Source organism: Strongylocentrotus purpuratus, unplaced genomic scaffold (genome assembly GCF_000002235.5).
Source record: "Strongylocentrotus purpuratus isolate Spur 01 unplaced genomic scaffold, Spur_5.0 spur5_scaffold_13, whole genome shotgun sequence".
Lineage (NCBI taxonomy): Eukaryota > Metazoa > Echinodermata > Echinoidea > Camarodonta > Strongylocentrotidae > Strongylocentrotus > Strongylocentrotus purpuratus.
The window spans coordinates 27790004-27812916 of NW_022145598.1; the positions used below are offsets into that span (position 1 = coordinate 27790004).

The window sequence follows — 22913 nt, forward strand, 5'->3', positions numbered from 1 at the left end:
GAACAACAAATTAAGACCAATTTTAAAAAAAATAAAATATATATCTCTGAAAAAAATAAGTGTTCATTCATTACATTAGGCCAAAATCTTTCTTTTTCCTTCGGGGATATGTTCAGCTGAGATTTTGTCTTGCTTTTCCGAATCTCTGCGTTGGAGAACAGCGTAAATTGCCAAAAGATGTTTAAAATTTCTCCGACCAGATGTACTATTCTGTCTTCTCCAATTCATGATCCCCACATTCCGCCGTAACCAGCGGAGTTTGCCGTCGACGTTAGACCCTGCACCTCAGTGTCACCGCGGCCGGGATCCCGGTAAATATCTCTCACGAAGCCCTCCAGGTGCGCCGCTGATAGCAGAATACACGCTAAACACAACACGCCCAGCCCGACAACCAACAAGACATCCATCGTGTGAGCGCGGTGGGTGTAGTGCGCCTGCGCAGCTTCGTATTCCCGCGCTGTGAATCGATGTTCGTCCAGTTCGACGTTTCGCGGAACCACACAGCTGATGACGAGGGTTATGACGGCGATTAGGAGGAGGATGCAAGAAGCGCGCATGAAGTTTATGTTAGCACGTGGTGTACGACATGGTTCGTCGTCTGACGAGCATGTTGAATCTGTAGAATGGCGTCTTTGTAGCACGTCAGAGTTAATACTCGCCATTTTATATTCTTCTGGTACTCAAAATGAATGATCAATCAATGTATTTCTTTCACGTGTTTGAATTTAAAAAAAGTTGACATCGACGTCTCGGTTTGAACAAATTATTTTAAAAAGCTTGCTTTTTGTTAATGATTAAAGGAAAACCTGTCGGATACTAAGTAACCATCTACCTCAGATATCAGGCCTATCCTGTTGCAAAGGTGCTCCTATAATCCAATTAGGCCTACTCTTTTACAAGTATCTTTACTACTGCACATTCCGTTGACCAGTGATACTGTATATCGACGAGTGTCAAATTCCGAAGAAATCCATAAGCGTAAGTTGAAAATAAGACCGACAATACGGCACCGAACAGAAAATATGACATCACATCGTGTGGTCAAAAATCGGTTGCTTTTAAATCGGCTCGGAGTCTTGTCTGTTTGAACTTGATTATGACTTGTAACTTAGGATCATTCCGTCGTTCGGCAAAATGGCACGTGGAGGTGAGTATGTGGAGTGCAGTGACCCTATTGTGTCCTTATCATCCAACCCAGTTCTTAAGCAAAACCTGAAATACATAGAGGGAGAGAGAGAGAGAAACAATATGATTTTTTAAGCATTTTTTTTTTAAGGTTTCTCTTTGGGCTGATATTTCTCAGTTTTGAATACTTTAATACATTTTTTTTTCTTTTAAAAAACGGTTTTAAAAAAATAACTTTTTTAAAAAGCCGACGGTAAATTTCAAGATTTTGGGGTCGGTCGCGGCAAAGGGCAATACAACATTTTTTTTGTTTTTGTAGGCCTTCGGGGATATTTAGGGTTAGGGTACGTAATATTATGGACAGTGTTGGTTCAAGAGTTGAACATAAGAAATTGACAATGAGGCATCGATTGCCACCGGAGTATAATTATAATCAAATAGGCCTATTCATTGATAATCGTACAATCGCGAACACTGTTTATTTTATTCATTTATTTGTTTCTTTGTTTACACTTGTGTTCTATATCAACCATCATTATTTTACTTAGATCAGTGGTTCCTAACATCTTGGCGCTAATTTTCTGAAGGATATACTGGTACATGACTCGTACAATAATTGCATTACAGGGAATATGATGAATATGATTGTGTTCTATATCAACCATTATTTATTCAAATCAGTGGTTCCTAACAACTCCGCGCTAATTGAGTAATTCTCTAAAGGATATACTGGTACATGGCTGGTACAATAATTGCATTACAGGGAATATGATGAATAATTATGATTGTAACTATTTTAGAAAAATCAACTCAAGGACAATTTCGAAACATAATGTACATCCCATAGAAAGCATGTTCGGATAACATAATACCTCACTGTTATGTTTGCACATTGAAATTGCCTTGGCCTTTAATGCCCCGGTCACACCTTTGCGTACTTGGCTTGCGTTTTGATGCGTATTTACGGCAAGCCGTTTTATATTTATTCCTCTTTCTTGACATCAGGAAATCGCATTCTTGATATCAATAATTACTATTGCTTTACAACAGAAAATATTTTCTTGATATCAAGAAATAGGAATGAATGTTAAAACGGCTTGCCATGAATACGCAGCAATACGCGAGAAAATACGCAAAGGTGTGATTGAGGCATTAGTCTGGTTTTTTCGAATGTTGTTGCGGTCGACTGAGGGAAAAAAAAGTGCATTTAGACGACCGGCAAGGTTTTATAGGCCATAGTTTTGATATTATAAACCTTAAAACTCGTCGGACGTTGATTTCAATTTCTGAACTTCTGCGGATTTATTTATTTATGCCCCCGCCTCCCACGTTCTAACATTTCTAGATCCACCGCTGTGTTTGTACATGTCTATATCGGGTATAATATATTATAGGCTACATGTGTGTGTAAATAGTTTACAAACGCACCATATGCTAGAGTTCACATAACGTTAATGCATGATACTGGTATAATAATTATTACAACAGTGTTATGCATGTACAGCCGCAGAGTCGTTAACATATCTCGACAAACGACGATGTGAGAATTGGCTATAAAAAATAACACATTAGTATACTAATGTATACAAAATTTGAAGTACCACAAATTTCAATCCTTATAGAGGAGACGGAGAACCCCCCCCCCCCCCACCCGCCCCCCCCCCCCTCATTTCCCCCTAATTTAGATTGATGATCTGCCATAATTTATGCCCACCTCTCCCTTGGACTTACGATCAAAATGAATATCAGTTTATGATGTAAGCAGGAAACTTGTAATGAAATTGGAAACATGTCGGCGTTTAAAAAAAACAATAGGGGGTCATGGGGAGGGTGGTAGATATCTGAAATGGGAGAGATTAAGACGAGTGAACGAGAGGCGTTCCTTTTCACAGTGCATCTTTCCATTTCGTTCTTTTACTTTGTACTTATCCCCTCTATATTTGTTTTGCCCTTCGATATAGGGCAATAATAGTTCCCCTTTACCCCGTTGGTACACCACTGTACATGTTTATTCCTAGGGTAAAACACATTTAACGTTGAATTATTCTTTATAAATCTATTGAAATTATTTATGCATCAAGAAGGTAGTTTATAGGCATAGCTATATCCATCATTTTGATATAGCGGTTCTGATATGTCTCTTGCATGAAATGTTACCTCAAATTTCACCAGTCATAATCAATGAAACATTCTATTCAAGCAAGTGATGTATGAATATGAAATATGATAATAAACAAATGCTGTCTAAATGAATTTCAATATAAATATGAATAAAGAAAATACCAACTTACTTCGGCAGTAGATAGGTCCTCGGCATTTTTTTTGTGGAAACTGGTAATGACGTGCCTGTTGAAGAAATGGACTTGATGCCATGCCTATTATCATTAGCAAATCCTTACATCTGTAGTTCAACCACAGTCGTGAGCTTGCTAGCGGCCTGTTGACATTCTCATAATTTTTATATTTGCATTGCACTAATCGCAAAGTGTTATCAAAATACCAGACGAATGAACATCTGTCCTAGAAAACCCCGTACCACCAATGCTGTTGATAACATGGCATGTGTAATTGCATTGCTGACGGACAACTTTTGTTATTAGGACATTATATCATTCGACAAAAGTCGAAGATTGGAGGTACCACCTGTTGGGCACTCCAGAATGCCACGTGACCTAGATCCATTGTTTTAGTTCAATATGCTATACTCACCCTGGTTTATAAGATGCATGATGGCGTGGATCCTAATCAAATGATTGGTTGAAAGCGAACACGTGACCAGGCATTTATTTTGCCTAACGCGTCATTTGGATAATGACCGGTCATTAGTAAAATCATGTTATCAAACATCATTTTATAAAAACAAATGAAACACGGGCATTAGTAAGAATTACCCACACAAGGTACCTTTGGAAGAGTCTAACACGCCCGAGGCGGTATACTAATACCATACACACAATTACACATACAGTCGGGTACTTAATAACTGCAAGTTATGAATCATATTAATTTCCTTTCATGACCGACGTCGATTTTGTTTTCCTTCATTTTTCCAAATATAATAATTGAATAACAAAGAACATATAACGTAAGGTAAATGTATAATACAAATATACAAACAATAATAACCTCATGTCAAACGTTTTTTAAATTATATAAATATAACGAAACTTAATATTTCTTTAACGTATTATTATAGAATTAAAGTATTATTCGAACAAGCAATCATAAGCGCTGCTTGACTAGGATGGCGGCCTAAAAAACAAAAAATCTTAAGTGGAATTGCACTATTGTAACTACTTGCGCCCTCTATACAGCCAACTACACCTTGGCGGTACCCGTTGGTCCCACGTGATCCCCCTTTTCTTATGCTAATTGAGAGCTGATTTGATGAGATAACCACAGCAAGAGCATCGACGCGTGATGCATTATTAGAATTCAATCATGCATGACTGTGTTCAGGCCGGAAATATCCATCAAGGTTATGTGAAGAAGTTTGATATTAAATTATCTGACAGTGCATAACGGTCTGTTTAAAAATTTTATCATGCTTCTTAATACCAGCTTGTTTCTATTGCAACGTGCATTTCAACAACAAAACACAATCTATCTGTTTATATCAATCCCGTTTGCATATGAGCTTACCGCTTGCAGAGAAGGAAAAACATATCATTTACCATTTCCAATTGGTCGAACGTAGTTATCCAGTCATATGTCTCCTGCGATTTCAATCGATCGGTAGCTTTAGCCTGCAGTTTTAATCTCACGGTTAATATTTCCCGCCTTTCTGTATTCAAGCAACTTTTTTCTTCGTTGCCAAATTTGTTCATTTTTGTTTTATCCGAGAAAGAGGTCAGGTTATTATCGTGCTGTTTGATCATTTTTGGAGGCCCTTGAAGATTGATTCGTAAAATGGTAAGTATTTTATGTTTTTGTTTAAATCATATTGAAATGGCCACCATAAGCCTGATTTGGTTTCTTTGCCGTTTCACTTTTTGCCCGTTTTAATATAAGCATATTTCTTGATTTAGATCATGACTTTTTTTAAAGGATGTATTTTCGTTTAAATTAAGGCAATTTTTTTTTTAAAGATGTATTTTCATTTAAATTAAGGCAAATTTGAAATAAAAAAGTTAAACGATTGAATTTCAAGATGCTTCACAGGATTATTGCATCAAACAAAAATGATTTTATAAATGGCAAATTGTGAATAATAATTTATGCAACATTTTGTTGATTCAAGTTAATACAAGGTTTCACTTTTTGTTGTAATGCAAGGATGTGATTATGTTTCGGAAAATAATATATAATTTGATATGCGTCCATATTATCTACCACGGGAGTTCCCTCAGATCTTCGTTACAGTATGTTACATACACCCAAGAGCGGACTTAGCAACTGCAAGCGGTGACCTTGCCAACCACGCCCACGCTTTAGAAACGTCTTCTCCAGATGCACCCATTTTCATCATCGGGGATTCAATCAATGCCGGCTGAATGATGAATTGCCCAACTACGGACAATACATCGATGTCACAACAAGGGGTGAGTCAACCTTAGATTTGTGCTACGGAAACATTCCTAAGGCCTACGTAAGCAAAGTCTGTTATCAACTGGGGAGTTCGGACCACAAGAACATTCACCTCATTCCATCTTACAAGCAGAAGTTGAAGAGAACAAAGCCCGTCACTAAGCAACGCTACGCCTGGACGGATGGCGTGCCTCGACTGTACGGATTGGGAATTGCTATTGGACGATGCGAACTCACTGGATGAACAGGTTGATGCTATTACCGATTATATTAACTTTTGTGTTGAACTCACAATACCATGTAAAGTAATTAAGGTCTTCCCTAACAGCAAACCATGGTTCAAAACAGAGTTAAGGAATTTGATCAAACAAAAAAGAATTGCAGTATATCAAGGTAACGATGTACTTAAGAAAGAGCTACATAAAGAGATTAATCGACTAATTGTACATTGTAAGAAGGTTCAGAGAGACAGAATTGAAAAGAGCTTTCAAGATAATGATACTAGATCTGCTTGGAAAACTATGCAAAACCTGACAGGGTATAGGCAGAAGAAAAGCCAACCAAATGTGCAGTCAAAAGAGTTTGTTGAAGAGCTTAACGAATACTATTGCAGGTTTGATGACGAACATTTTAGGAGTATGAATGAAGATATTGTTGCTACCTTACAAAGTAACGCTAACGATGATAATAGGGAGAATAACATCTGTGTAACAGAGCACGATGTGAGAAGGATGTTTGCCCACCTCGCAGTGAATAAATCTGCAGGCCCGGATAACATCGGCAATAAAGTTCTGAGAGTTTGCAAAGATCAACTTGCATATGTGTACCCTAAATTATTCCAGAACTCGTTAAATCTAGGCATCGTACCAACTTTGTGGAAAACTTCAACAATAATACCTGTACCAAAAGGCAATAAATGTACCGAGTACAAAGACTTTAGGCCTGTATCCCTAACTTGCAATGCCATGAAGTGCTTAGAAAAGCTTGTTTTGAAAAAGCTAATGAGTCAGGTCGGTAAGCATCTCGACCCACTGCAGTTTGCATACCGCAAAAACAGAGGTGTCGACGATGCAGTGTTACGTTTCCTTCATGGGGCTTATAAACACCTAAATGTCGGTGGGAGTTTTGTAAGGGCACTCTTTGTAGATTTTTCCAGTGCTTTTAACACAATTATGCCTCACCTTCTTGCTGCCAAGCTTTTGGAAATGAATGCTTCTCCCCAACTTGTTCTATGAATTCACAATTTCTTGCTAGAAAGACCTCAGGCAGTAAGATTGGGAATGATTAAATCTTGTACCAAGGTGCCCCGCAGGGATGTGTTTTATCCCCCGCTCTTTTCTCCCTGTATACTAGTAAAATTATCAGTGACAATGAAAATTGTAATATCATAAAATATGCTGATGATATGGTAATCACTGGACATCTTACTGATGAGAATGTAAATGACTATGTCACAACGGTGAAGGCTTTCATTGAGTGGTGTGATGCGCAGTTACCTCCACTTATAAACGTATCTAAAACAAAGGAAATGGTGTTTGACTTTCGGAAAAAATCAAATACACACAATCCGTTATTTCTTCATAATAAGGAGGTTTAACAGGTGAAGGAGTACAAGTACATGGGAAGCATATACCAACACTTTAGACTGGACTAAAAACACACAAACATTGTGTAAGAAGGGAAACCAAAGACTCTACTTTCTGAGAATGATGAGAAACATTCACGTTGACAGAACAATTCTGGTTTTGTTCTATCAGTCACTAATACAAAGCATTTTAACATACAACGTGATTTGCTTTTACGGAAATGGGACCCAGAAAAACCGGAGTCGCTTAGACCGGGTGCGGCGAGCGGCACAGAGAGTGATAGGGCATGATTTGGCTGATATAAACTGTTTGTTCGAATAGAGACTCATGTCCAAAACAAACAAAATCATGAAAGATCAAAGTCACCCTCTCAACACCCAGTATTCTTTCAACCGTTCTGGAATTCGATTAAACGTCCCACGCACAAACCGAGCACGCTTCCGCCAATCCTTCGTACCAAACTCTATCCACATGTTCAACCAATTCGTTAAGAGATAATAATAATAATAATAATAATAATAAAGATAATAATAATAATAATAATAATAATAATAATAATAATAATAATAATAATAATAATAATAATAATAATATTAATAATAATTACAATAGCAATAATGATCAAAATTATTTGAATTTATAAACTGTTATCATAAAGCTATTTCAAAGATATTTCTAATCATCTAATCAAGTTTAACAATTTTGGATGGCTGAAACAATTTTGTATTATTTATGTTAAATGACGAGATCTTTTCTGTTCTGAAATTGCTTGCTTAATTGTTCATATGTTCATATTATTGTACTCTATTTCTTGTATCATTGTAATGCTGGTGGAAAGCATATTTCCACATTGTAGAGGAATAAACTCAAATCAAATCAAATCAAAATTCCAAGTAGAACTTCAAATAAGACAGAAGGTATTTATTGCAGGTAAGGACATAGGAAACAAGAAATATACTCTCCTAAATACTATTTTAAATTATGCGCAATATGCAATTTATAAATGTTACCTTAAAAAGATTGTAAATGATTCTGTTATTTACCCGCATACTTTGTTATTTTAATTCAAGTCGTTGCTAAGATTGTTTTTTAAGGTATGAATGTGTAAGCAAAGAATATAATACTAAGCTGGAAGAATTGTTGAACATATTTTAATTTTTAGCCAATTTCATTTTTCATTCAATTATTGAGTAATTAATGTAAATATGTATTGAAATTATGGAGGAAAAAAAGCTCGCTTGAGGAAAAGAGAAAAACAAAACTTGATACATTTCGAAATAATAGATTGTAATTATAGTGTATAACGGGCATGATATAGAAAGCAATGTTCGTGTGATGAGAATGAGAGTGACTCATGACTTTAATGAATAATGGCTGTGTGGTTCAAATTTAAAGAAATATAATTGTACATGAGACTTCAGCCAAAGAAATCAAATTCTTGAGTTAGACTGGAGTCTCCGTAGTGAACATTCGATACAGATTTTATCATGTACTAACTACGAACTTGTGTATTGGGCAGATTCCATGCTCTTTTTAGTTCAACGTCCATATTTGATCAAAGTCAGGCCTAAAATAAGAATAAGGATGAAGAAAATAGAAATAAAAAGGAATGAGGATAAGAAGACAACTAACAGAAGAAAATAAGACAATTTAAAAGAACAGAAGAGAAGAGAAAGTATAGATTTTCGCGGCCAATTTTGCAACTTTTCCAATCCATTCAATCGAAAATGGATTTGTTCCAGTCTTGCTATTTGAAAGTACAAATTCATGATCTGTGCATTTAAATTCACGTTTGATTCAGTCAAATTATCATGTTCCTCATTCTAATTCGTGGGTGATTCACGCTTTTCGTCAAGCGTACATACATTTTAGAATGAAGTGATCACGTTATCCTGTCATTCATACATTCAAAATCATTTTGAGCATCCGACTTAGCATTTCGTTAATTAAAATTATTTCAGTTTCTTCGATGAATTTGAATGAATCTTGCTTGACACATGTGCAAGACGGGGCAAACCCTTTAAAAAAAAGATGAAGACATTTTCAGGTGGACTAGTTTGAAAGTATAGGGCTTTCAAATTGTAGAACAATTTTGGACATTACTTTTTGATGGAACCTCGTTTTACTTTGTGTGAGGTGTCATGACTTGTGAAGATGACATAATATTGAGTAGGTTCGGGCATAGGTGTCGATCCCGGGGGGGGGGGGGGGATGGGGGGATATATCCCCCCAATATTTCAGGTGGGGGGGATGGCCTGTACAATCATCCCCCCCCCCAATAATTCACCATAAAAAAATTAAAAAATGAAGAGAAATATTAATGATGAGAGCCCGATGAGAGTTATTACTCGCAAGATGACCATCAATATACACATTTTGCTATCTCATTTTCATAATACATACATAATATACGAAGTAAATGAGACAACCGTATATGAGACAAGAATAAATTGAATTCTCGCTCATACGGCTTCATCAGGATTGATGAATTTATTCAAATTTGTTCAATCAACAGCATCATAGAAATGCAAAGACGCAGCGTTAAAAAGCAACGAGCCAAATGTTATAGCGCAAAGCGCAAAAGTAGCAATCTGCAATGCACATCAGACAATCATGGACAGTCTAAACATACACTGTCGGTCATAAAGTTGGAATATTTTTGTTTTACCCCAATTTATGGAATTATTTTAAAAATAATTTAAAAATAATAGATATAGATAAGAGTATACATTCTCAGATTTTATTGAATACTAATTTGACAATGTGTGTTTTGCGTGACTGCTAAAGCATGTGTATGCTACTATGCTTTTCAACTAGGGTTCCTATACGCCCTTAAGTCATAAATGACAGTAATGAGGATTAATGTTTCACAAAGGGCACTAATATAGCACATCGACACGGTTTTGATCCTGGGGCCTCACAGTTACAAGACCATTGCTTTGTCACTGAACCACGACTGTATACGCAGCGGGGGCTAGGGTAGGGGGCAGTTTCCATAAATAAAAAATAAAAAAGAAAATACAATAAATTTTCAATAATTTATAGATAGATATATATAGTTTATTGGTTTCCACAATATCTAATTTTACAAAGAGTGTAACAACATATTTAAAATGATTATTTTATACATGTACATACAATACTGGTACACACTATTCAGAATATTGTCCATTAAGTTTAACTTAAGAGATACAGTGGCGGAGCCTATGGAAAAGCAGAGCTTGTTGTGGATAGGCTCCTTAAACTAAACATGACATAATTAACTAAAGTAAAGTTTATAAAATACAAATACACAAATACAAATAGAAATTACGAGAAAATGGATATTACAGATAGTAATTGGAAATATATATATATATCCTAACTTTTATATCAACTATTGAAGTTAAAACAAGAATTCCCAGTTCAAAATTAACACAAACTGTCTTCTAACTAATTATAGATAACGTAAAATGAAATTGGTTGACTCAGAACTATGTACTTTGTTGTGAAAAGTTCCCCGAAACAATGGAGCATCTTTGTGGGGAGTATTAATATATAAGGCCGATATGGTCAGTCTCAAGACTGGTATAGAGATAGTACTACTACCTATATCAGTTTTAATTTTTACTCTGTATCATTTCAATATAAAAGAAATGGCCCGAATTCGTTTGTTAATCCTAATGAGAAAAAAAGATATTTGATAACAGATACAGGAAACATATAGACCATCGTTTAGCTGTTTCAAATATTAAATTAACTTTACTAAATGGCATGTGTTAAAGGGTAATGCTTTAGAACAACAACATGTACAATGTTGCTGTTACGACATTTTTATTTGTTCTCTTTTTTGTTCTTCTTTCATTTCTATGAGATTGTAAAATTGTATTTTCTGTTTCTCTTCCGTTCAAACAATGTATTTCATTATACCCCGAAGTTAGGCGGGGTAAATTAAAAAAAACTTCTTTTAGGAGGTAAAAATACAAAATACAAATTATCATCACTTTTGCAATGTGAAAAACAAATTTGCTCTTTCTCAATGCCACACTCTATGCTCATATTACTTAATATTAATCTCATCTTGCAGGTATTAGCTAACATAATGTTCTCTATCCGTACGTCTTACACGCCCATTTACACACTAGCTATATGTACAACAGAATTAAGTACCAAAACAGACCACCCCTTCCCATTTTTTTTTTGTCTGGGTAGATAAATTCGTTGGGAATTGCAAATGCTGGGGCTGAGTGCATGCATGCACTCAAAAGTAAAATATAAACATTTGGGGGAAAAATTAACGTTCACAATTTAACCGTTATAACATTGTCAGATTAATGAACTCATTGGTATTCTATCTTTGTTATTGTATGAGCCATTGAAAGTACCAACGTTTGGGAGAAAACGATGCCCATCATTATCCTACCAAAACAAGAGCATCCAAGTGAGACGCTTTATTGCAATTCAATTATACATCTATTCATTAAAAATACAGACTTTTTCCATGCCGGAAATATTCCATTAAGGTAATGTGATGAAGGTCGATATTTAATTATCTGATAGTGCAAATTGGTCTTGGTTCTTTTTAATCAGCGTATCGTTAATACCAGCTTGTTTGTATCGCAACGTGCAAAGCAACGAAAATAATGGTGATACTATCAATATCTATCCTTTTGATCCACTCACAAACCCCACCCCTCTGAAAATATTTGACGCTGACAGGTATTCCAATGAAGCTGAATCATAATTGTCAATCCACTTTCGGCATGTTATTAGCGTAACATGTATTTTCACATATAAATAAATGTACGCCCCACTCCTCAAAATAAGTACATTGGCCCTAATACCTAACACAGCTTTTGAATAATTTCGATCTAGAATTATGATTTTTTTTTTTAAAGATAACAAGCGTTTTCACTAGCATCACAAACCAAAACGAAGCAAACAAGCTAATTTAGAGGCGGGGGTCCTGGGAGAAGGGGGGGGGGAGGGGTTTGACAAGGGTCACAGTGCCCCCAACCTTTTTAAGTACCCCAAAAGGGCCCTTTTGAACAAAGAAAAGGTGCCTCCTTTTACTTGATCTTTTTGTTTAAAGCCCTTGAAGATTGATCTGTTAAGTATTTTATGTTTTTGTTTCAATCATAATGAAATAGCCACCATGTGCTTGATTTTATTTTATAGCCGTTTTACTTGTTATCCGTTTTAATAAATACATGATTCCTTTCTAGATTTAGATAATTAAGTTGTTTAGAAGGATGTATTTTCATTTAAATTAATGCAAATTCCTTATAATAAAGTTAAACAATTAAATTTAAAGATGATTCATAGGATTATTGCCTCAAAAGAAAATTTATATAAATGGCATACGGTGAATAATAATTTATGCAACACTTGTGAAAAAGTCGATGCAACGTTTCACTTTTTGTTTGTATAACAGGGACATGATTATGTTTTGGAAAATAATTTGTAATTTAAAACTTCGAATGAACCAAAATATATCAGTTGTACGTAAGGGCATAGCCTATAGTCCGGCAGCCCAGAACACTTTGATCAAACGAACGAGGTAACAATATCTGAGTATTGGAACATTTGGGAAAAACCTAGGATATCAAAATGTGGACGTCTGCCGGAGTCCCTCTGCTGCATGTGGCCCCTGGGGCCAGTTGAGGGGGGCCCAAAAATGCATCTGATCAAACGAACGAGGTACCACTTGAAACCAGTGCTAACTAATTGTATGAATGCCACTGAGTACTGAATGGCCCATGCCAGACAAAATTTCTGCTGCTAAGGGCCCGCCAGACGCCCCCATAGGGGGCCCCTACAAAATGCATTTGCTCAAACGAACGAGGTACCACTTGAAACCAGCGTTAACTAAATACATGAATGCCACAGAGCACTGAATGACCCATGCCAGACAAAATACAATTAAGGGGGAAAAACAACGAACCAAAAAACAAAAACGGGGAACTACTTATTCTGATTCGTTTGCAACAAAAAGTGCTTGAGGGCATTTTTGAAACCACTTATAGAGGGTTTTTCTTTTAATGTGCCGAGAAGGGCATTCCAATATTTTGGGCCAGTGAAAGTGAAAATCCTGCTGGAAAATATCTTTCTTGGTTTTGGTAGGTGATAACATTAGCATCATTAGCCATTATCTTAATCATCATTTTTCTGTTCTTGTTCTATTTGTTTATGCAATGTTAACATTTTTATAAACACAGGCTAAAGACCAAAAGATCGGTGTAATGTGGAAGTTGCTGTTTGGCACTGTAACCTGTTTGTCCTTTGGTAAGAATAAGTGTGACTTCATAATTATATACGTCATATTTTCATGATTGTACGAATATTGCTGAAAAAGTTGGCTCATAAAATTACCATTATAAAGCGAAATAGGAGCGAGGTGTAAAATCTACGTAGGATCTCTAATAAATAGTTCGACGTTTGGAAAATTCCCCCTAATGAATGTTTCAAACTATTGTAAGGGGAATTTCAATCATAAGGGGTAGGGGAGGGGAAGAATAAATAGGAGATGGGGAAGGGGAAAAGGAAGGAGAGATGGTGAGAGGTGACGGGGAGGAAGAGGAGGAAGAGAAGGAGGTTGAGGAGGAAGAGGAGGAGAATGAGGGGAATATGGGAGAAAGAGAATGATACTAAAGGGGGAGAGGAAGAGGTGGAAGAGGAGGAGGTAGAAGAGGAAGAAAATGAGGAGGAGGAGGAGGGAAGGCGGTGAGGAGGAGGGGAGGCGGTGAGGAGGAGGGGAGGCGGTGAGGAGGAGGGGAGTTGGTGAGGAGGAGGGGAGGCGGTGAGGAGGAGGGGAGTTGGTGAGGAGGAGGGGAGGCGGTGAGGAGGAGGGGAGTTGGTGAGGAGGAGGGGAGGCGGTGAGGAGGAGGGAGGGCTGAGAAAGGGGGAGGTAGAAGAGGAGGGACAGCGGGAAGAGGAGGACGAGGGGAGGCAAGGGAGGAAGAGGAAGGATTTGGGAGGGGAATAGGAGGAGGGAGAGCAGTAGGAGGAAGAGCTCACTAGCGATTTCTTTTTGTTTTTATTCCACACAGCCTTGCCCGCTTTATCGGATTCGTCGAAGCTGACGAAAACATCTTGTCCTGGCGAGTTCAGCAAGCAAAGCACCTTGCCGACATCCTTAAATTGTAATATGGTGCGACTGCCCGATGGCACCATGTTGCAGACCGTCCCAAAACTCGTCGCTGGAAAAATTCCTGGCCAACACATAATATGCAGAATCCCGGGTAAATCTCATGCTTCCTTGGTTTCATTTTTGTCATAAAATATCAAATCCCTTAAAAAAAGCTAATCAATCAATAATAGTACAGATCATACATTTTTAATTGACATTATAAATATCCGATCCCACTATCATTAAAACTACTAACAATACTATACAAATACTACTAGAGGTCTACCACCACTAATACAACTACTACAAATACAACTACTACGACTACTACTAATTGTTTACTACTACTGCTACCACTACTATTTCTTATACCACTGCAACTACTACTACTACTACTACTACTATTATTACTACTACTACTACTACTACTACTACACTGCAAAAACCAGGGTGTTAAATTTCTAACACCAGTATGGTATTGAATTTTTCTGACACCATTGGTGTTATTTTTAACACCGGTCAGATTTAAGCATGCATTAATAATTACCTGGTGTTAAGTAACTTGGTGTTGTTTTATGCTCGGTGTTAAAAGTATCATCACGTGATTTCGTTTGATTGGTCGAATAAGTTTTCACAAAGTGTACGCGCGCTTAATGATTACTTTACACGTGTTCACAGAAGAATACATTTATCATGATTTGTTAAGCAAATTATGACAATGCACATCAATTTTGTGATTTGCATTTTCCTTTGGCAATTATTGACTAATAGATTATTTGTCCGATCTTGTTACAATTACATTAACGTTTTAGCAATAGATTTATTGATTATAAGATTACTAACCAAGAAACAACATGCACATTTATTATATATTCTTGTACCATCCTGTATCATTTAAATGTTAATCTTGAAATTACTTCATTGATCTATGTGATGGAGTTAATGCAAAAGAGATTAGAATATACATATTGGTGGACAGTTGCCAACATCGATTATGAATTATCAGTTTACCATTGGTTCTTCTACCCTGGTCGATAATAGGAAATATGGAATGTGGGACCATTGGATCAACAAGAATATAAACACCAAAAGTGGAATCGAATTTGTTATGATTCCTGATATTGCTGTTAATCTACACCAGTAGGAGTTGTCAGATATTATCACCAAAAGTGGAATTGAAATTATCTAATTCCAGAAAATGATGTTAAGTAACACCAGAGGAGTTGTCCGATATAGATACCAAGAAAGTGTTAAATTTAACACCCTTGGTGTTAATTTTAACACTCTGGTTTTTGCATTGTACAACTACTACTTCGACTTCTACGACTTCTACTACTACTACTACTATTTGAAATTCCTCTCTAGATGTTTAGTAAAACTTATCGAACATAATGAAAGGAACATCAAGTTATCTAGCAAAACAATATTCTGATGCGAGACGAGCAAGAATTTTTGTGAATTAGTATTCACCAAATAATATTCTCGTTTTCCCCTTCGCTATCAAGTACCAGAATTTGAAAACAGTGTGAAATAATTATCGTTTTCTCACTTGAATTAAAGCCTAAATGGATGGGCTTAAGTAATTGTTAAGTGCTAGATAAACCAGTGGCAAACTTCGCGGTCTCGGTTCCAAATAATTTCTTCTTTTTTTAGGCCGCTTTTTCTATATCACGATTTCTTTTATTACAGTACAGGTATGTAGGAAGATCTAAAAAAAAAAAAAGGGCCAAGGTTGTACGACACTTGTTTCTGACGAAAATTGCTCCACGTTAATTTCTATTAGACACTAACCGCATTCTTGAAGGGGAATCCAAATCTTGTTGAATATTCATTTGTATGAAAGTAGAAAAGTAAGAGAAAAAGATTGGAAAAATAAATCGAATTAACTTCAAGGGAGTTATGAATGATTGAAATATGAGATCACTAAATATATGCCAATCTCCAATTGATTGTGACATAGTCATGGACAACTTTCCCATTTGTCGTCGATAAAAATGGTTAATTTCTGTTTATTTTAATTGCAATCTCCCTTGGGGCAGTAGGCAAAATATATTTCGGATAGCATATTTGTATCGGTTCGCTCAAATGGAAAGGCCCTCCAGAGTCAAACATTTGGAAAAATTGACATTTTAGTCATTTTGTGTGTTAAACAAAATTTCTTATTTTTTATCCGATTCCATTCGAACTTTCACTAGTCTGCTTCTCTGATATTTCTGCTTTCTTTTAGAGTAGTTTTTTGTGTTAATGATTGGGTTTTGTCTGTAACTGTAACAAACACTATACCTGACCCTAACTCTCATCCTAACCTTAAAGCCAATTGCAACTCTTACCTTAATCATAAACCTTTGCCAAAATAAAGCCAGGAACAATTAACGGGGGATTAAAAAAAAATAGTCGGCAAGGGCTGTGAATTACACCAGGCAAAACAGTGAATTAGAGAATGGGCACTGACACCAATGCAATGGGTATCCGATGGCTATGGAGTATGGTCTCCGTGGCGTTTGACATGTTTAAGCCCAGTTAAAAATGCATTATCATTAGTCTTGCTTATCTTTTTTTATGTTAATTTGTGAAAATCCCGAAAATATATCTTTTCACACCAAACAGAACAAAGTGTAATGATAATTTGTTAATCAATATTGAGTTTTATCCCGTTTATTACTTATTTTGCAGATTGTGGCAAAAACCTCTGTAAAAACGGCTGGTGTGAGGAGACTATGGGAGGCTACAACTGTACCTGCTCAAGTGGGTTTCAAGGGAGACACTGCGATGAAAGTAGGTGTAATAATTATATAGGCGTATCGGGGGGGGGGAGGGAGGGGGAGGGAGTGGTCAATTTATTAACAAAGAGCGTGAAGAGACATTTTACAGGGTGTAAACAAAATTTCCACATTTATTTATACTTGCATGCAGTTCACTGTATCTTTCATCAGACATTGTACATACATTCTGCAGTGCATCTCACCAGTACGGCAATACACGACGGTGGCCGGTGGCCGGTGCTGCAACTGAAGAAGAAGAAGAAGATGATGATGATTTAGAAGAAAATACCTCTTTTGGAATTTTTTGATAGAACTGACGGATTCCCGCGCGAAAAGTGTTTTCCGATTTCTATTTTTCTCCCCTCCTTGATCCTTTCCCCGTACCCTGACTAAGAGCGCCTGGAGATATTTCAATGAAAATAATGTTATGCATTGTCATTTACGTCAGTTATGTTTGTATGTTGTTGTTATTTTCAGTGATCATAGAGTCAACGAAGGAAGCAACGAATAAGCCTACGACGAACCCTACGACTACGATGACGGAACGCTCAGACACAACGACTTCCCAAACCATCACTACCTTTGGTATGTCTAGGCAATAGTAGCATGGAAATGACGTCATGCATTTTATCATTATCATAATAGGTCTAGCCACTATATCCCCCTTTTTCTCTCTCTCTCCCTCTCTCTCTCCCTCTCTCTCGGTCTTTACCTGACTCCATTTTTCAGTCCTTTCCTTTCTTTTCTCAGTGTTATATTGCTCTGGTTCAAAACATAACGAGCCAGAGCAAATAAAACTGAGTTCCTATAAGAAATCTATTTATTCAGATGGTCATATCTCAACCAATACTTAACATGTTCAATTGGTTTTCGACATTTGGACATGCTCTTTCGGAAAATGAAGAAAAAATTGAGAAATTCCAAAAATAGATTTGTATGATGTCACAGCATCGGTACTCTATTACTTCATTAAATAAATAGACTGATACAGTTCATATATTTCATGAAGCTCAAATTTCTTCGTCTGTAGGCCTACCCCATCCACATTCAGTTCATATCAAGTTCTGATCGGGTAAATTTGCCATTTCCAGGCAGTTCAAGTCAGTCCGTAGTCAGTTTATACCCGTTTTTAACTAGTTCTACCTTGTTACCAATACAACCATACCCATTCTAACAAGTTCAGAGACAGTTCAGCTCGTCCTCATCTCGTCCTTGGTGCGTTCGAACGCGCTCCTAGAGCGTGTGGAATCACGTCCTGGCTCAAGGGTTATAAAACCCGAGCGCGTCCAGGCGGTGCGGAGCGTGCCAATTATCTCACTGATAACACCGAAATCGTTTTGAATATTCAACGGTCATCGAAGCACTCACGTTGCCAAGCTCACTTTTTCACCGAAATTTCCCCCTCTCATATCTTCTTTGTTTGTCAGCGGATTTCGCTCAGACTCTGAGGAATGATGTAAAATGGTCATATCGAACTACATCTGAAATTCTACTCCGACCACAATTCGTTTTACGATTTTTTGGACGGTTCCAAAACGTAGTGAGAACTAGTTTGGTGTGATGGGGGCTTAACCGGCATGGCTTAAGTAATTTTAGATGAACTTAATTAGTCTCTTTCGTAGAAACACGTATAGAAAAAACACAACTGTGGACCGGTACGGTATTTTTTGTTTTTTTTAAACGGTCGTTCATTAAAAAAAATAAACACACAGATATGAGTTAACGCTGTATAGCAAGCGACGAAGGGGGTTGGGGGGGGGGGGGGGGGGTTCAACAGCAGAGTTAGATGATTTTCATTTTGAGGAATGCATCTTCTTCCAGAGGATAGTCCGGTCCGTCCAATAAGTGAAAGGTTGCTCTTTGAGAAACTAGAAATACTACTCATTCTGTGAAGAAGAAACAAAATGCAACGTTGCCCTTCCTGATGGCAAGGTCTGGAGGTGCGCAGCTTTAATAGGAAACAAGGATGGAATAAACTTTGGTAAAATAAGTTCTGGTGAATTTCATAATTATGAATTGGTATACATATTGTTATCCTTTGAATTAATTCCAATTATACGCAAATTTTATGGCATTGCCTTTTTCAGAAGAGCGAAAATTTAATTTAAAAAGAATCAACGCTTTTTGCAGTTTTCATTTATTTTTATTTTTATGGGAGGGGGGGGGGACGAGCGAAGGTTATACATTAATGATTATAATGAATGACGTAATGTAGCTTTCAGATTTCTCAGAGCTTCCAGATATCTAATTTTTAAAAAAATCAATTTCATTGTTACATTACATGAGGGTGTCTCGAAAGAACTTTGTACTTCGTTGGATGATGTGTCTCTTGTCTTTTTATTCTTTTGCACTTCATTTGAATGTGTATGCTTTTTTATGTATTTTTTTATTTGTATTATTCATGCCTAGAATATAGAATACAAATAAATAAGTGCTTGAATTCTTTAATGTTATTTATTTACTCCGAACGATGTTTTAAAGTTTAAAATATTGAGTTATGGAGTCCAGTTATATCAGCTTCTTACATGCATATTATGTGGTGTAATTTCAGCGTGTGTATCGAACCCCTGTCAACATGGAGGAACCTGTGAGGAAACGGATGAGGGATTTAACTGCACTTGCCTGGATGGCTACTGTGGAGACAGATGCGAGTACGGTAAGAGGAGGAAACTAATTACATGAGAAAGGGAGAGATAAAAGAAACGGCGATATAGACAGAGAGAGAGACACGGAGAGAGAGAGAGAGAGAGAGAGCGACATATTATAGGCAAATAGAAACAGAGCCTGAGGCAGAGACAGATAAAGAGAGACAACAGAGTGAGCGATTGAGAGACAGAGGGAGAGACAGGGAGACAGAGAGCAGAACAGAGGCAGAGAAATAGAAAGAGAAAGAGAGAGGAGGACTAACTCCACAACAACAACCTCTGAAAATTAATAAATAATAAGTTCAAGAGATATTGTTTTAAGCTATTGTTTTTTTTTTTTTTTTTTTTTTTTGGGGGGGGGGGGAGTATTGTGTTACGTGGTGGTATACTGTAATATTGGTGAAGGCTCGTTTTAATAACTCTCGTATAAATGGTCCGGGGATCGATCCTTTGTCGGTGCTGATATTTTTGGAACAGAATCATTACGTTTTGTATTTTGGCTCATTTCATTGTATGAAGACTCCCTCGTCCAGTCCGTGAGACTAGTCGGTGGAAGTAAAAGTGAAGGAAGGGTAGTTATCACATCTCGTTCTCGCCCTACAACCTACATGTTAATCCATCAATTAAACTGGTCCAGGAACGCTTCACGGTTGGTCTGCATTTATCTAGGATATGAAGGTAAATCACTTTACAGTCCTGTATTCTGTTTGCTTATCTTCGTCAGTTAAATCCTTAAGCCACCATCACACCGAACTAGTTCTCAATACGTTCTGGAAAATGTTGCCAAACGGGCTCAAACTGTGTGCGAACGAAGTTGAACGTAGAAGCAACTGTTTACGATCTGTTTACGGACTTCATGGACGGGCTAAGGCTGGATATATGGGAGAGTGCTCCAGAACTTTGAGCCTGTTCAAAATTGTCCCCGTCCTGCAATTAGACGGAGTGACAACGTACTTAAACGAGGAGCCCGTCCATGAATTCTTAAACAGATCGTAATCAGTTGCTTCTACGTTCACTCCGTTCGCGCACAGTTTGACCACGATTGGTAACATTTTACAGAACGTTTTGAGAACTAGTTTGGTGTGATGGGGGCTTCACTTGAATGTCTTGATTTGCACAGCTAGAATCGTTGAAGTTGAACGGAAATACGGAATGGCAAGAACGCGCTGGGGTTTTTATAACCCTTGAGCCAGGACGTGCTTCCAGACGCTTGAGGAGCGCGTTCGAACGCGATGAGGACGAGCTGAACTGTCTCTGAACTTGTTAGAATGGGTTTGGTCGTATTGGGAACGAGTTAGAAGTAGTAAATAGCGGGTATAAACTGACTACGGACTGGCTTGAACTGCCTGGAAATGGCAAATTTTACCCGATCTGAACTTGATATGAACTGACTGTGCACGGGGTACAGACGAGATGGACGTATTGAGGACTGTTTATGAACGAACTACGGGTCGTATTATAGATATTATTTACAAATTCTACTCCGACCACAATCCGTTTTACGACTTTCTAGGACGGTTCCAAAACGTAGTGAGAACTAGTTTGTGTGACGGGGGCTTAATCACACCAAGGAGACCGACATCAAGTGCAGCGTTTCCGTCATGTTCATTTTTTCCTTCAGAAACGCGTGGATGAATTTCAGATTAGAAATGGATTGATACTTCACATACCTTCATATCACAAATATGATTAGAAATGGCTGTTAAATTTGGACCTACTTTCACGTCACATGTCTGTACAAATGCATGAACTTCTGCCACCAAGACTGAGTAAATTCTCTACTTTTTCGATGATTCCATTACCTCAATGGGTGTACATTCATTGTTGTGTACTACAAAATCCTTCTTGTTCCCAGACACTTTTTGAAACGATGTAATCTCATGACCAGAACACATCGATATCTTTGGGAATTAAGACTATTGTTATACATAATTCAGACAAATCATAATTAGACTTAGAAGTGCAAATATGTTTTTTTCTTTCCAATTGATCTTTCCAATTATTTGTTCTTTCTGATTGTATGCCAAAAGATGTATATGCGACAGTGGGAGGAGATCTCTTCGAGATTATGTCCTTAGATAATAATTCTGAGGCTGTGACTTTGAGATGCCCTGTCGATCTGACTAACATTACTGACTGCTGGTACGAAGAGAGTGCGGCGATGAATCCTAGGGAGGAGAGTATAGCTGTTGTTTGCTGTACTGGTAAGTGTTTCAGAATAATGAGAATGTGTTGACCAGGAGATTTTTAAATAGATGGAGTCACAACATACAGATTGTTAGCCTAAGCTAATACGACATGAAACGGCAAACCAAAATTCGTTTTATTGCATAACTATGCCATATGTACCAACGATTATATTCTACATACCAAAATATAAATTCGTTTGGTTTTATATCATACAGACATCCTTCACGATAACCAGATGAAATTTATGAAAAAAATCTAATTGACGAAAAGGTGTTGAAATACCCTTTTAATATAAAAGTAATTTATTTGGGATCCGTCCAAACTATTTCTAAAGAAATTCGTTATGTTGAAACCATGGAAATTCAAAAAGACTTTGACATTATTTTCAACTGCACATTCATTTTCTGTGCTGGTTAATTTAAGGAATTAGCTAGCTACGCATTACAAACCTCTCTTAAGCTCTCTAATCTATACAACTCTTCTGTGTAGTTTTGAAGCGTCAGACATCAGAGAATCAAGACACTCTGTTTGTTTTATTTGTACATCCTTAATAAATTGCCACGTGTTTGTATTAATTATCATTAGTTGAGACTCTCCACCTAAATCATCTTCGGTATTCGGCACAAATTGTTCAAATTAGGTTCGTAATATAATTCACAGGGATTCTGAGACATTTGCTTGGGCGATAATTGTTCATGGCTTCAATTTGTCAAAGATATAGTACCATATTCTTCAAAAGCACGACCCTGTGCCTGAGATCACGTTTAACAAAACAAAACTGATATCCCACATTAACTTTCCATATTTATTTTGTGTAAATGTTTAAGATTTAGTAAAATACGGGCCATAGGGATAATGATACGGCTGTAATTGGGTTTTAGGTGATATTGAGTACCAATTTTGGGGTTAGGTAAAGCGTTCGGATTAACTGGGACAGGCAGTTGGTAAAAAAAAATCATTACAAGATTCA

At 37.0% G+C, this 22913-nt stretch overlaps 1 protein-coding gene and 1 long non-coding RNA gene across 2 annotated transcripts in view; one reads left to right on the top strand and one right to left on the bottom strand.

The window, feature by feature from the left end:
* Window positions 1-803: 803 nt before the first annotated feature.
* LOC105439862 lies at window positions 804-3734 on the bottom strand. The gene is made up of 2 exons (XR_971430.2): window positions 3417-3734; window positions 804-1212 (listed from the first exon to the last, which is right to left on the bottom strand). It is a non-coding gene; the product is annotated as an uncharacterized LOC105439862 (long non-coding RNA).
* Window positions 3735-4608: 874 nt separating this feature from the next.
* LOC590513 (EGF-like repeat and discoidin I-like domain-containing protein 3) overlaps window positions 4609-22913 on the top strand; it is a 32872-nt gene continuing 14567 nt past the window's right edge. The window contains exons 1-8 of the mRNA XM_030983663.1: window positions 4609-5037; window positions 13436-13502; window positions 14267-14458; window positions 17020-17121; window positions 17586-17693; window positions 19660-19764; window positions 20273-20431; window positions 21784-21957. Of these exons, the coding sequence (XP_030839523.1) occupies window positions 5035-5037; window positions 13436-13502; window positions 14267-14458; window positions 17020-17121; window positions 17586-17693; window positions 19660-19764; window positions 20273-20431; window positions 21784-21957 (910 nt within the window). The 5' untranslated portion in view covers window positions 4609-5034. The remainder of the gene's footprint in view (window positions 5038-13435; window positions 13503-14266; window positions 14459-17019; window positions 17122-17585; window positions 17694-19659; window positions 19765-20272; window positions 20432-21783; window positions 21958-22913) is intronic.